Source organism: Solanum tuberosum, unplaced genomic scaffold (assembly GCF_000226075.1).
Source record: "Solanum tuberosum cultivar DM 1-3 516 R44 unplaced genomic scaffold, SolTub_3.0 scf00164, whole genome shotgun sequence".
Lineage (NCBI taxonomy): Eukaryota > Viridiplantae > Streptophyta > Magnoliopsida > Solanales > Solanaceae > Solanum > Solanum tuberosum.
Window position 1 is genome coordinate 419,797 of NW_006239092.1, and position 10,521 is coordinate 430,317.

Below are 10,521 nucleotides of genomic sequence, written 5' to 3' on the forward strand. Positions count from 1 at the left end.
TTACCTTGAGGTTCCAAGTTTAAATCCTAGAAACTATATTTTTATTTTTTAAACTCATTAATAAAATTTTTAAATCCACCCCAGACTTTGAAGACAACCCAATTTAAGTTATGCTGAACCTTCGATTGAATAAATCATGTCGAAATGATAGCCAATCGATCAATATACATATGGACAATATGTGAGTTATTTGAAGCTGCATTAAGAAATTTGGTGTAATTCTTTTTTTTTTTTTTGTGGGTGGGGTGGGTGGGTTATATAACCAAAATGCCACCTATATTACTTCAAGTTGAAGTTTAAATTGTTGTCGAAACTTGTGAAATTAATTTCGTCTAAGCAAATGAAGTCAAGTCAAGTTGTTAAACAAATGGGTAAATAATATGAGTGATACCTTGCCCTAGAGGATAAGTTGGCCGCCAAAGTAATTTGTTTTGGACTCATATCTTCCCTCTTGACTTAATTAGCTAGATTATACAATTACTTTCCCGTTCATTTTTAAAAAAATTATCACTTAATTTCTTATGTACTCATATTATCAACTATAATCAGAAGCGTTGAGCTTATTATATTCAAAGGTAATATGATAAAATTGTCATTCTTATTGTTCCTTAGTCAAGTCAATACTGAACAAATGAATGAAGGATTCAAGGAGATATACAAAAATAATTTTTTGAATCAAATTGATAGTTAAAATGGAGTAAATCGGGAGTAGGCGTTGTGATAGTTTTAAAATAAAGACCTTTTGGAAAAATATAAAATCACTCTACTAGTAAAGTAAACAATATCTCATCATATTAATAGTTTCCTTGAATTGACTTAGCCAAACAGTTTAGCAATGTTGGAAAATCACTATTTGGGAATTAGGTACGTAGGGGTAATGCAAAGTTGTAAGTATAGATATAAAAATCAATTCTTTTGTGTCCAAATTTTACATTTTCAAGAATAAATTATTGATGTGATTGTGAAACTTCTAGTGATGATCGTTACTAGGATCATTAATTACATCCCGAATACACTAGATATTAGAAACCACATCAACTACGTGTATACATGTATTAGTATCAAGTTTGTCCAAATCAATCTATTTTGAAAATGACAAGAGGGAGTTACTCAATTTGAGTAGGGGAGACAAAGTCAAATTCAACCCGTTTAATCCGATTCTATCCATTTAGGGTTGGTTTGGTTATTGATCCGTCCATTTGTTAGCTCAATCCATTTAAAAATTGGGTTGATATGTAATCCAAATTGATTTTTGAGAAATCTTGTCAAAAAGTTTTTAATTTTTTTTTATAGATTTTATATGCTAGATATATAGTTATACTAAAGAAAACAATTTTTTTATTAGGTACTAAAACTTATAAAATAACAAATAAAGCTATTAAAACTTAATAAAAATTGACGGATTGAGTTATGACCCGTTACCTAACCCGTTTTGACCCAAACTAATTTGGATTGGGATGGATCTTGACATGTTTATTGTCTTGATCTATTTTGACTCGTCCAAATTTAACCCAACCCGCCCCATTGTCACCCCAAGATTTGAGTCACAAGGAAGGAAAAAGCGTGAAAATTCCGAGGGAAGGATAAATTTTTTTTGGAAGTTCCCTTGAAACCCTGTCAACGAATTTCAGCTGCCTGGTGGGTGTTATAGAAAACGTTAAACTTGTCGTTGGGAGTTTAAGACAGTTGTTAATTCGTACTTAACTGCTAATCTGGCCTACACCAACCAACCATCTATTCAAACAAGTTATAAGTTATAACCAAAACTAGAGTGCCATGTGTTGCTCCTACTTTTCGTTTGTCGGCTTGAGTTTCATTCTTTTTTGTAGAATATACTAGAAAAAGTCTACATCAGTTTTAATACATAATCTTCATAAGATAAAGTCTAGTTGTTGTCAGTGCCATTGCTTTTTGCAGATATTTTATTTTAAGTAATTTGGATTTGGTCACACTTGATGGCAGACTTTTGAAATTGTTAGTCATTGCACACAGTTGAACGATAAACTAAACTTTTCAAATGTCCATACTTGACAAGTCTCGTAGAAATCTTTGTAGAATATTGAAATGCATCCTAGCTCACCAAGTACTTTCAGTTTCATGAGTGGAGAAAATATCAAAAGGGACAAACTAATCAACAGTGTTAACTTTCTGATCGGATTAAAACAAAAAAGATGAAGCAAAACACATTGAATTGTGATAAAACTGGCCATTAACAAATATTTTTTGGCCACATAATTCGTTCTGATATACATACTCCTATAGTTGCAGCCTAATATAATATACTTCGGCAGAAACAGCTACGCAGACATCATCGCAGCTCTTTCACGATCGCATTAATATACACAAACTATATACCAAACAAGCAGATGCCCATATTAAACCGACACAGGCATGTGCCTTTCACTACAAAACATAATCAAGGTAGTGGTGGTAATGTTTACGGTTGAACTCCAGCAAGCTACCATAGGTTCGGTCTGCCACTCCAATAAAGAGAGCTTCGGTATCAGGACTGAAGGATATCCCAGCAATCTCACCAAATAAATCAATCTCTTGACAGGTACCATAATCAGATTGCGTATCGAAAATGTGGACAAAATCAGCTGGCTCCGCCATGGCCATGAAGCGCCCATCTGATGTGAACTTGATTGCACGGATGGCTCCCATCCTTCCTTTAAGCACTGCTATGGACTGCGACGTGTTCCTTATATCCCATAATCTGCAAGTTGTGTCTTGGTTACCAGTTGCCAAAATTCTTCCGTCCGGATGCCAAGCTGATGAAAATGAATAGTCTAGGTGACCTTTTAGGTTGCTGACAACCTGAAGCATCAGTCACAGGTCAACACATGAGCAACTAATCATCAAAAAGTTAAACACCTCTCAGTTAAAGAAGGTATATGGACGAGACCAACCTTTCCACTTTGAGCATCAGCAAGTAGACATTCTGGACTATCACCAAGGACAGCAAGTAACTTATCATCGGGGCTAACAGAGGTGTTCTGCAATGAAACAGAAAACTCTTGAGTAGAGAGCCAACGAGCATTACCAAAAATCATGGAACTGCAGAGTAGAAATTAAATCCACAACTCACATTAACAGACCAAGGAAAGGCGTAATGATTGGTGCAAACGAAGCTTTTTGCATCAAAAATCCTGACTTGCTGATCATTATTAGCAGTGATTATCCTCATTGAGCCACTGGAAAGAACCATATAAGCCACTGGTACACAACAGTTCACATTGAATTCAAGAAAAGCTACAGAGGCACAAATTTCAGGGACTTACGTGGGACTATAGCTAATATCCACAGCATTAGTGATAGCATTCTCTCCATTACTTATTTTTGTAGCGAATGCAACTCCAGGTTGGTTTAAATACTGCACGAGTTAAAATCATATCAGTATGCATTACTTAAGAAAGAGTACAAATCTGCTCAGAATATATATTGTCATCCTACCTTACAGATAAGCTCCCCTTGGAAACCCCCAGCAGCCATCAAACCATCTCTAACAGCCATAGTGCTGATCTGCACTCGGGAAAGTGTTTGAGACGCTGATCCAGGGTATTTCTGCACAAACCAGAGAGTTGATTCTTGATTGCCAAAAGTCATTTAAGTATATTTAAGGGAGACAAAAGGTACTGCTAACCATAGTGGGCGTCAATGGCCTAGCAACATTAAGCACTTCTTCCACCTTCCTGAGAAGTGAGGACCAGTGCATCACAGAGTAGTTTTGCATGAGATACACATCATGTTTTGATGTCGACCACAAGAGATTCCTCAACTGAAACAAAAATATAAACAGGTTGATACACTCATCAATAGACAGCATACCAGTTCCCTATGAAGCAAACAACATCACACACTATCAAATAAAGCAAAAACAAATCTTCAGAATGCTGGAACTTGCAGAAAAAGCTCATAATTTATTTTTTGAACTTCAGGGTTCAGATAGTTCTCATTCCCTGTCTCAACCATATAGCAGGCTGAGCGAACAGTATTGGGAATAAATAACCCACACAGTGTGATACAGAATAGACCACAAAAAGCAACCGCCCCCCTCTCTCCTTCTGCAAGGTCAGGCAATCCCTAATACAAAGTTAAGTCGTAGGTCAGTATGTCGCTAGTCCTAAATATTTGTGGTCAATGATGCATAAGCTAGAGAAGGAACAGCTGCTAGCTTTCTACAAGTCCACAACTGAGCAATCTACCACTAATAGTTACACATCATCATCTGCAATAGAGCAGGTTTCCTGGAAAGTAAATTGGGCAAGCTAAAAAATAGTTCACTTTCCTACACTATTATATAGATTGAAGCAGAAAAGAAACCTGTGAAAGAGAAGTCAGAAATGTCAACCGCGATAATGACAGGAGGAAAAATGAAGCAGAAAAAACAAGAACGCCACAGAGACTCGAAAGGGATGCCTCACCAAAATCTAGAACACAGAAGCTTAAACAGAGGAATGGGAGAGCAAGCAACACTATACCTTGGAAATTGTACATAATCAATACAAGGCAGCACAACCCAATTAATGAACAGTACATATTTAAAAAGACGTCAACGGGATTCAATAGCTTAATAGATGGATCGCAAATACAAGTGTTAGGTGCTTCAACATTCTATTCTAAAGAGTGGAATGGACCAAGGGATATAGGGAAGAGAGGATAACTCTTGGGAGTTGGGAGCAGTTGATAAGTAATTGAGCACCCAAGTTCCCAACGTGATTGATCAAGGGCACAACACCACATAGCAAAGAGAGTAAGTCAGCGATTAAATTCCTAAGTTCAGAAGTGTGATTGATCAAGGACAGAAGAACACACAATAAAGTCGCCGAAAATTTCAAAATGAAGTCACAAACTCTCAAATGAATGATACACCTAATCCAACCAACTCTCTTACTCGTATAATGCAAAAACTCAGTTGCCAGCAAATTAGCAAATTTTCTAATGGAGACAGTATCAGATGACAGCTACCAGAGAAGATGTACCAAAGAGATTATATAATGATCCAAACTGTGAAGTAACTGTGACACAGCAATCAGAATTTACAACCCACACAGTGAAAGTACTTAAGAGAGCCTAGTGCAGAATCCATCTCTAACAAACTGAGAGAAAAAAAGTGCAACCATCTTCAACAGAAGAGATAACCATAAACAAGATAATGACTACAACCATCTTCAACATTTCCCAACGTGATTGATCAAGGGCACAACACCACATAGCAAAGAGAGTAAGTCAGCGATTAAATTCCTAAGTTCAGAAGTGTGATTGATCAAGGACAGAAGAACACACAATAAAGTCGCCGAAAATTTCAAAATGAAGTCACAAACTCTCAAATGAATGATACACCTAATCCAACCAACTCTCTTACTCGTATAATGCAAAAACTCAGTTGCCAGCAAATTAGCAAATTTTCTAATGGAGACAGTATCAGATGACAGCTACCAGAGAAGATGTACCAAAGAGATTATATAATGATCCAAACTGTGAAGTAACTGTGACACAGCAATCAGAATTTACAACCCACACAGTGAAAGTACTTAAGAGAGCCTAGTGCAGAATCCATCTCTAACAAACTGAGAGAAAAAAAGTGCAACCATCTTCAACAGAAGAGATAACCATAAACAAGATGATGACTACAACCATCTTCAACAGAAGAGATGACCATCCAACTATTCAAATGATGAAGCAACACACAAATATTTTAATACATACTTGCTGCCATTAACAAGTTAGCTCAAACTTGAACAGAAGAAAGACCATAAAGGCCTCTTAAATTCACAGATATTCCCTATCATACCATATGGAAAATGCTTGCGCCAGCTGCTCACATAATAACTGCAATCTGCTTCTAAGGCTGAAAGATAGATACAATAACAATGCACACACAATATTGGTTAATTATTTGAAAGAATACAATTCAAACAAACATTATTTACAAACAGAATTAAAACATAACCACTTCACATAATGACTAGCAAAATATGCTCATCAACTCAATATCTTCTACAGCAACAGCCGAGAAAGGTTTGCAATGATCAATGGGCCTTAAATAGAAAGGGATGAACCATGGAGAAGAGGCAACAGAGCTAGTTAACGACCAACAGAAAATGGAGGACCACGGCAGATGAATAAAACCAAAATCAAGATTATTCTCTAGAGGGACACACAAAATAGAATTGGAAGTTCGTAAATTTCAACCATCAGCCTCAACTATTCTGTTTGACACTGCAAAAGTAAATCTCTCACACAAGTAGTAGAATGGAGCATAGCAAACAACTTTGACTCAGAAGTCAGAACTATATTCTATGTCAGCAACAAACTACAAATCCAGCATAAGCCAGGTTCTGTCCTCACCCCTGAGCTTCCATATCAAAACCCAGTCCTCAAAATACATTCAGCTGATTCATGATGAAATATTCAAGAGTGAAGTTCCAAAACAAGGATCTTCAACAATTACAAAGTTTCATACACTTCTCTAAATGTTTGTAATCTGCACAAAAAGGATATTGTCAACACTGCTCTCGGATCAATACATCAAAATCCAGGCACAGACTAAACTGCTTACTGAAAAAAATGAGTTAAAAACTAAATGCAGAATATAAGAAAGAATGGTTCCTATGTAAATCTTGTTTGCTTCGACATGTAGCCAGAATACCATTACTAGAAGCAACAAAAGAAACTGGCAAAAGTCAAATTCGCCATAATCTTTTGGCTTTCTGAACAGAAGAAGAAAAAGAAATTAGCTGCATCAAGAAATGATAAGGTAATGCTAAATTTATATCAGATGCAAATTCACCAGCTTGGAGGCCATAAGAGGCATCATCTCAAACATACTGGCTCTGGTGACATATTATTCCAGAAAGCTGTCCACGAATGCGTTAGAGACACATATAGTCAATGTTTAAGTAAATTCCATATCAAGCATCAAACTCACTGAATTCTTCGATGAGGATACAGACTACATACCTCTGGAATTAATGAGAGGGTGAACTAACAGCCTAACAGTTTAAATCAAAATATCCAGAACATTAGGAGCAGAGCACCTGCAAAAGTATAGTTATTGCACGGAAAGAAGAAAAAGGCGACAGGGATCATCAACCAAAAGCTCACACAATGATTAGACTGTGAATAACCAAATCCTATTATACATTACCAGTTTCAAAAAAAATATTTAACTAACTTATAATGATGTAAAATAACAAACAACTAAAAAACCCAGGTAAAAATGAATGAGGAAAAAACAACATGAAAGGCAAGAATGAGAGAGGCAGCCATGGGAGTCGTTTGCCAGGTTTAATTGAATCATGCAAAATGAGACAACAGAGACTAAATCAAACACAAAGAACTACAGGGAAGCAGACCAGTCCACGATTTTCTTGATCAAAGGTTTAACATAAATCCAAACAAGAAAAGGCAAAAGAATTTATGTACCTGAAAGTGCACAATAGTTGATTTGACGAGCCTTGTATTGAACTGGAAGTCGTAGAAGCTGTGTCCTTTTCCTACTTCCTTGCACTCCTTAATGGTGAGGAAAGAAACTTTTAGAGTTGAGCTTAGCCAAATATACGAGAAAGATGTACCATACACTCCAATACATGGGAATGGAAAAGAGTGGGAAGAAAAACCTTTTCAAGATCTTCACGAGAGCGAGACAGGCTCTCGTAGTTCTTATACTGCTTCAACCTCGTCTCGCGGTACTTGTTTCTGGTAAAATTAAGCCTTTCCCAAGGTATTCCCTGTATATCCTTGCCATTTCTAGCTTCTATAGCTGATGTATCCAGCTTTGACTTTCTCTGTAGAATCGAAGAGCAGTAAGTCAACATTGTTAAACTAAAGATGAAGATAACACCAGTAACATGTCAAAAAAATTAAATTTGCCCAGTACCACTTCAAAATCGTCCTCAAAATCAGAGTCTGCAGAGACATCAGGGTCAGTACTTCGTGGCGATTCATCATCCCCAAAAGTGCTGTCATCAAAATCAGTAGTATCATAGTACTCATCCACCATATACTCCAACTCCTGATTTTGAGAGAGAGCCATTATCCTAAATCAACAAAACAAAACTTAAATAAGCACCAGAACAGATATTAAGAATAAGAATTCATGAACTAATTTGACAAGTCTTCACTTGCCAGGAAATTAAACAAACAAATTAGCAAAAAATTGAAATACTAAACCATTTATATGAATATTTATTAAAAACAAATCTACTAAGGAAAACATTTAAAACTTTGAATTTCAAGGTGAATTTCGCAAAACAATAGAAAACTGTCAGGTTTTAGTGGAGACAAAAGCTTAACAACATCAAAACTACAGAAGACCAGAATTTAGTCGAGAAAAAAGCTCAACAACATCAAAACTATCGAAAGTAGCAGGATTTAGTGGAATAAAAAGCTTAATAACATCAAAACTATAGAAAATCGCCAGAATTCAGTGGAATAAACAGCTTAACAACATAAAAATTACAGAAAATAGACAGAATACAGTGGAATAAAAAGCTTGACAACATCAAAACTAAAGAAAATAACCAAGATTTAGTGAAATAAAAAGCTTGAAAACATCCAACCTATAGAAGTAGCCAGAATTTGGTGGAATAAAAAGCTTAACAACATCAAAACTGTAGAAAGTAGCCATTATTTGGGTAATAAAGAGCTTAAAAACATCAAAACTACAGGAAATAACCAGAATTCAGTGGAATAAAAAGCTTAACAACATCAAAACTACAGAAAATAGCCAGAATATAGTGGAATAAAAAGCTCAACAACATCAAAACTATAGAAAGTAGCCAGAATTCAGTGGAATAAAAAGCTTAACGACATCAAAACTACAGAAAATAGCGAGAATATAGTGAAATAAAAAGCTTAACAACATCAAAACTAAGTAAGTATATCAAAAGGTCATCGCAGAATAAACTCAACATGCATTTTCACAGGTATTAGCATACAAAAAAGGCAATGAAACTGAAATTTCATCAATTTCTCATAGAAAACCGAAACTTAAACAACATAAATTGAAAAAGAGAAAGTGTAAAACGTCGTTTACAGTACATTCTAGACGGAAAAGGAAGTTTGAGCACCGAACCTTGAAAGTATCGGAAGTTGAGAGATTTTCACGAGAAACAAAAGGAAAAAGTAGCCACTTCACCGCCGGAAAAAATCTCCGGAGTTCTTCAGATAATCGGTATTATTAAACGGAGAAAACTAATTGAAAATTAGTGAGAAACACTGTATGGCTTTGTTTGCTTAATAGTCAATGGCGAAATTTGGAGAGAGCTAAAGCTTGTACTTATAATATAATAATAACCAGACAGAGGGCGTTAGTTTACCCACTGGTGGACCCGTAAGAGGAAACAGATGAGAGCAAGAAATCCGCGGGCTATAGTGTACGCACCGTTCATGAATCATGAGGTCTTGGTGCAGCACCATGTAAAGTGTGAACTGTAACGGTTTCTTTCTTCCTTGTCGGCTTTAATCTTTATCGATTTTTTTATTTATAAACGTATTAAATTATTATCAAAATAAGATATTCGTTATTATATATATTGTCATTGTCATATGAAAATATACACAAGTTTTAAATAGAAGTAAATTTAAATAAGTTATTACTAAAATAAAACAATTAGTATGTTTAAATTTAAAAACTTGATGCAATAGCATCGTAACAATCTCAAAAAAAAAAAGAAGATTTTGTTCACAGTTTGCACTGATGGGTAGGATCACCCCAAATCAACGATTTTAGAAACAAAACAACATCAAGCGATAACAATAAAAAAATATTAAAGAATATAGAATTTGTAGTAAATTTAAAGTGTGACAAAATCAACAATGTGAGCTCCCAAACTCCATTAATGGAGAACTCACTGGTTCGAGAGAGAGCAACCGAGAGAGAAGATACATGGAGAAAATATCTTTTTATTGAATGTGAATTAAAGCAGCAAGTATTACAAAGTGAAGCTATATATACAAAATCACTAATCAACAAACTTGATTCTAACTGAATGTCTAACTAACTTTTACTGTTCACAACTAACTAACTTTTACTGTTCATCAACTAACTAATTTCATACTTTATATTCTCAACACCCCCCTCAAGTTGGAGGTGATGCAATTACAGACTTGTGTAATAAAGTAGTGTGCTTAACCCCAGTTAGGGCCTTGGTGAAGATGTCTGCCAACTGGGATTCTGTGGGGATGTGGTGAAGTGAAATCAGACCTTCTTGAAGTTTATCTCGAACGAAATGACAATCTATTTCTATGTGTTTAGTCCTTTCATGAAAGACAGGATTCTTGGCAATATGCACTGCTTCTTGACTGTCACAGAAAACTTGTATGGGCAAAGGACACTTTACTGATAATTCATCCAGCAACCTCTCAAGCCAGACCAGTTCCCCTACCACTGTGGCTTGCTTCTTGGACTTCCAACTAACGGGACTATCACCTATAAGTACTAGATAACCACTGACTGACTTCCTTGAATCAAGGTAAGCTGCTCAGTCTGAGTCACAAAAAGCTTTGACACTGAGT

General features: G+C 35.7%; 1 protein-coding gene across 2 annotated transcripts; it reads right to left on the reverse strand.

Moving 5' to 3' along the window:
• Positions 1 to 2,131: 2,131 nt before the first annotated feature.
• LOC102603192 (uncharacterized WD repeat-containing protein C2A9.03) lies at positions 2,132 to 9,272 on the reverse strand. 2 transcript variants are annotated; one of them, XM_006353940.2, is made up of 10 exons: positions 9,080 to 9,272; positions 7,883 to 8,042; positions 7,623 to 7,790; positions 7,429 to 7,515; positions 3,644 to 3,778; positions 3,454 to 3,564; positions 3,282 to 3,373; positions 3,089 to 3,194; positions 2,910 to 2,996; positions 2,132 to 2,817 (listed from the first exon to the last, which is right to left on the reverse strand). In XM_006353940.2, the coding sequence occupies exons 2-10, from the start codon at positions 8,036 to 8,038 to the stop codon at positions 2,404 to 2,406; spliced, it is 1,356 nt and encodes a 451-aa protein (XP_006354002.1). In that variant the 5' UTR covers positions 8,039 to 8,042; positions 9,080 to 9,272; the 3' UTR covers positions 2,132 to 2,403. The 2 variants fall into 2 exon arrangements, with proteins under 2 accessions (XP_006354002.1, XP_015167093.1); XM_015311607.1 differs by having other exon boundaries at positions 7,883 to 8,056.
• Positions 9,273 to 10,521: the final 1,249 nt, after the last annotated feature.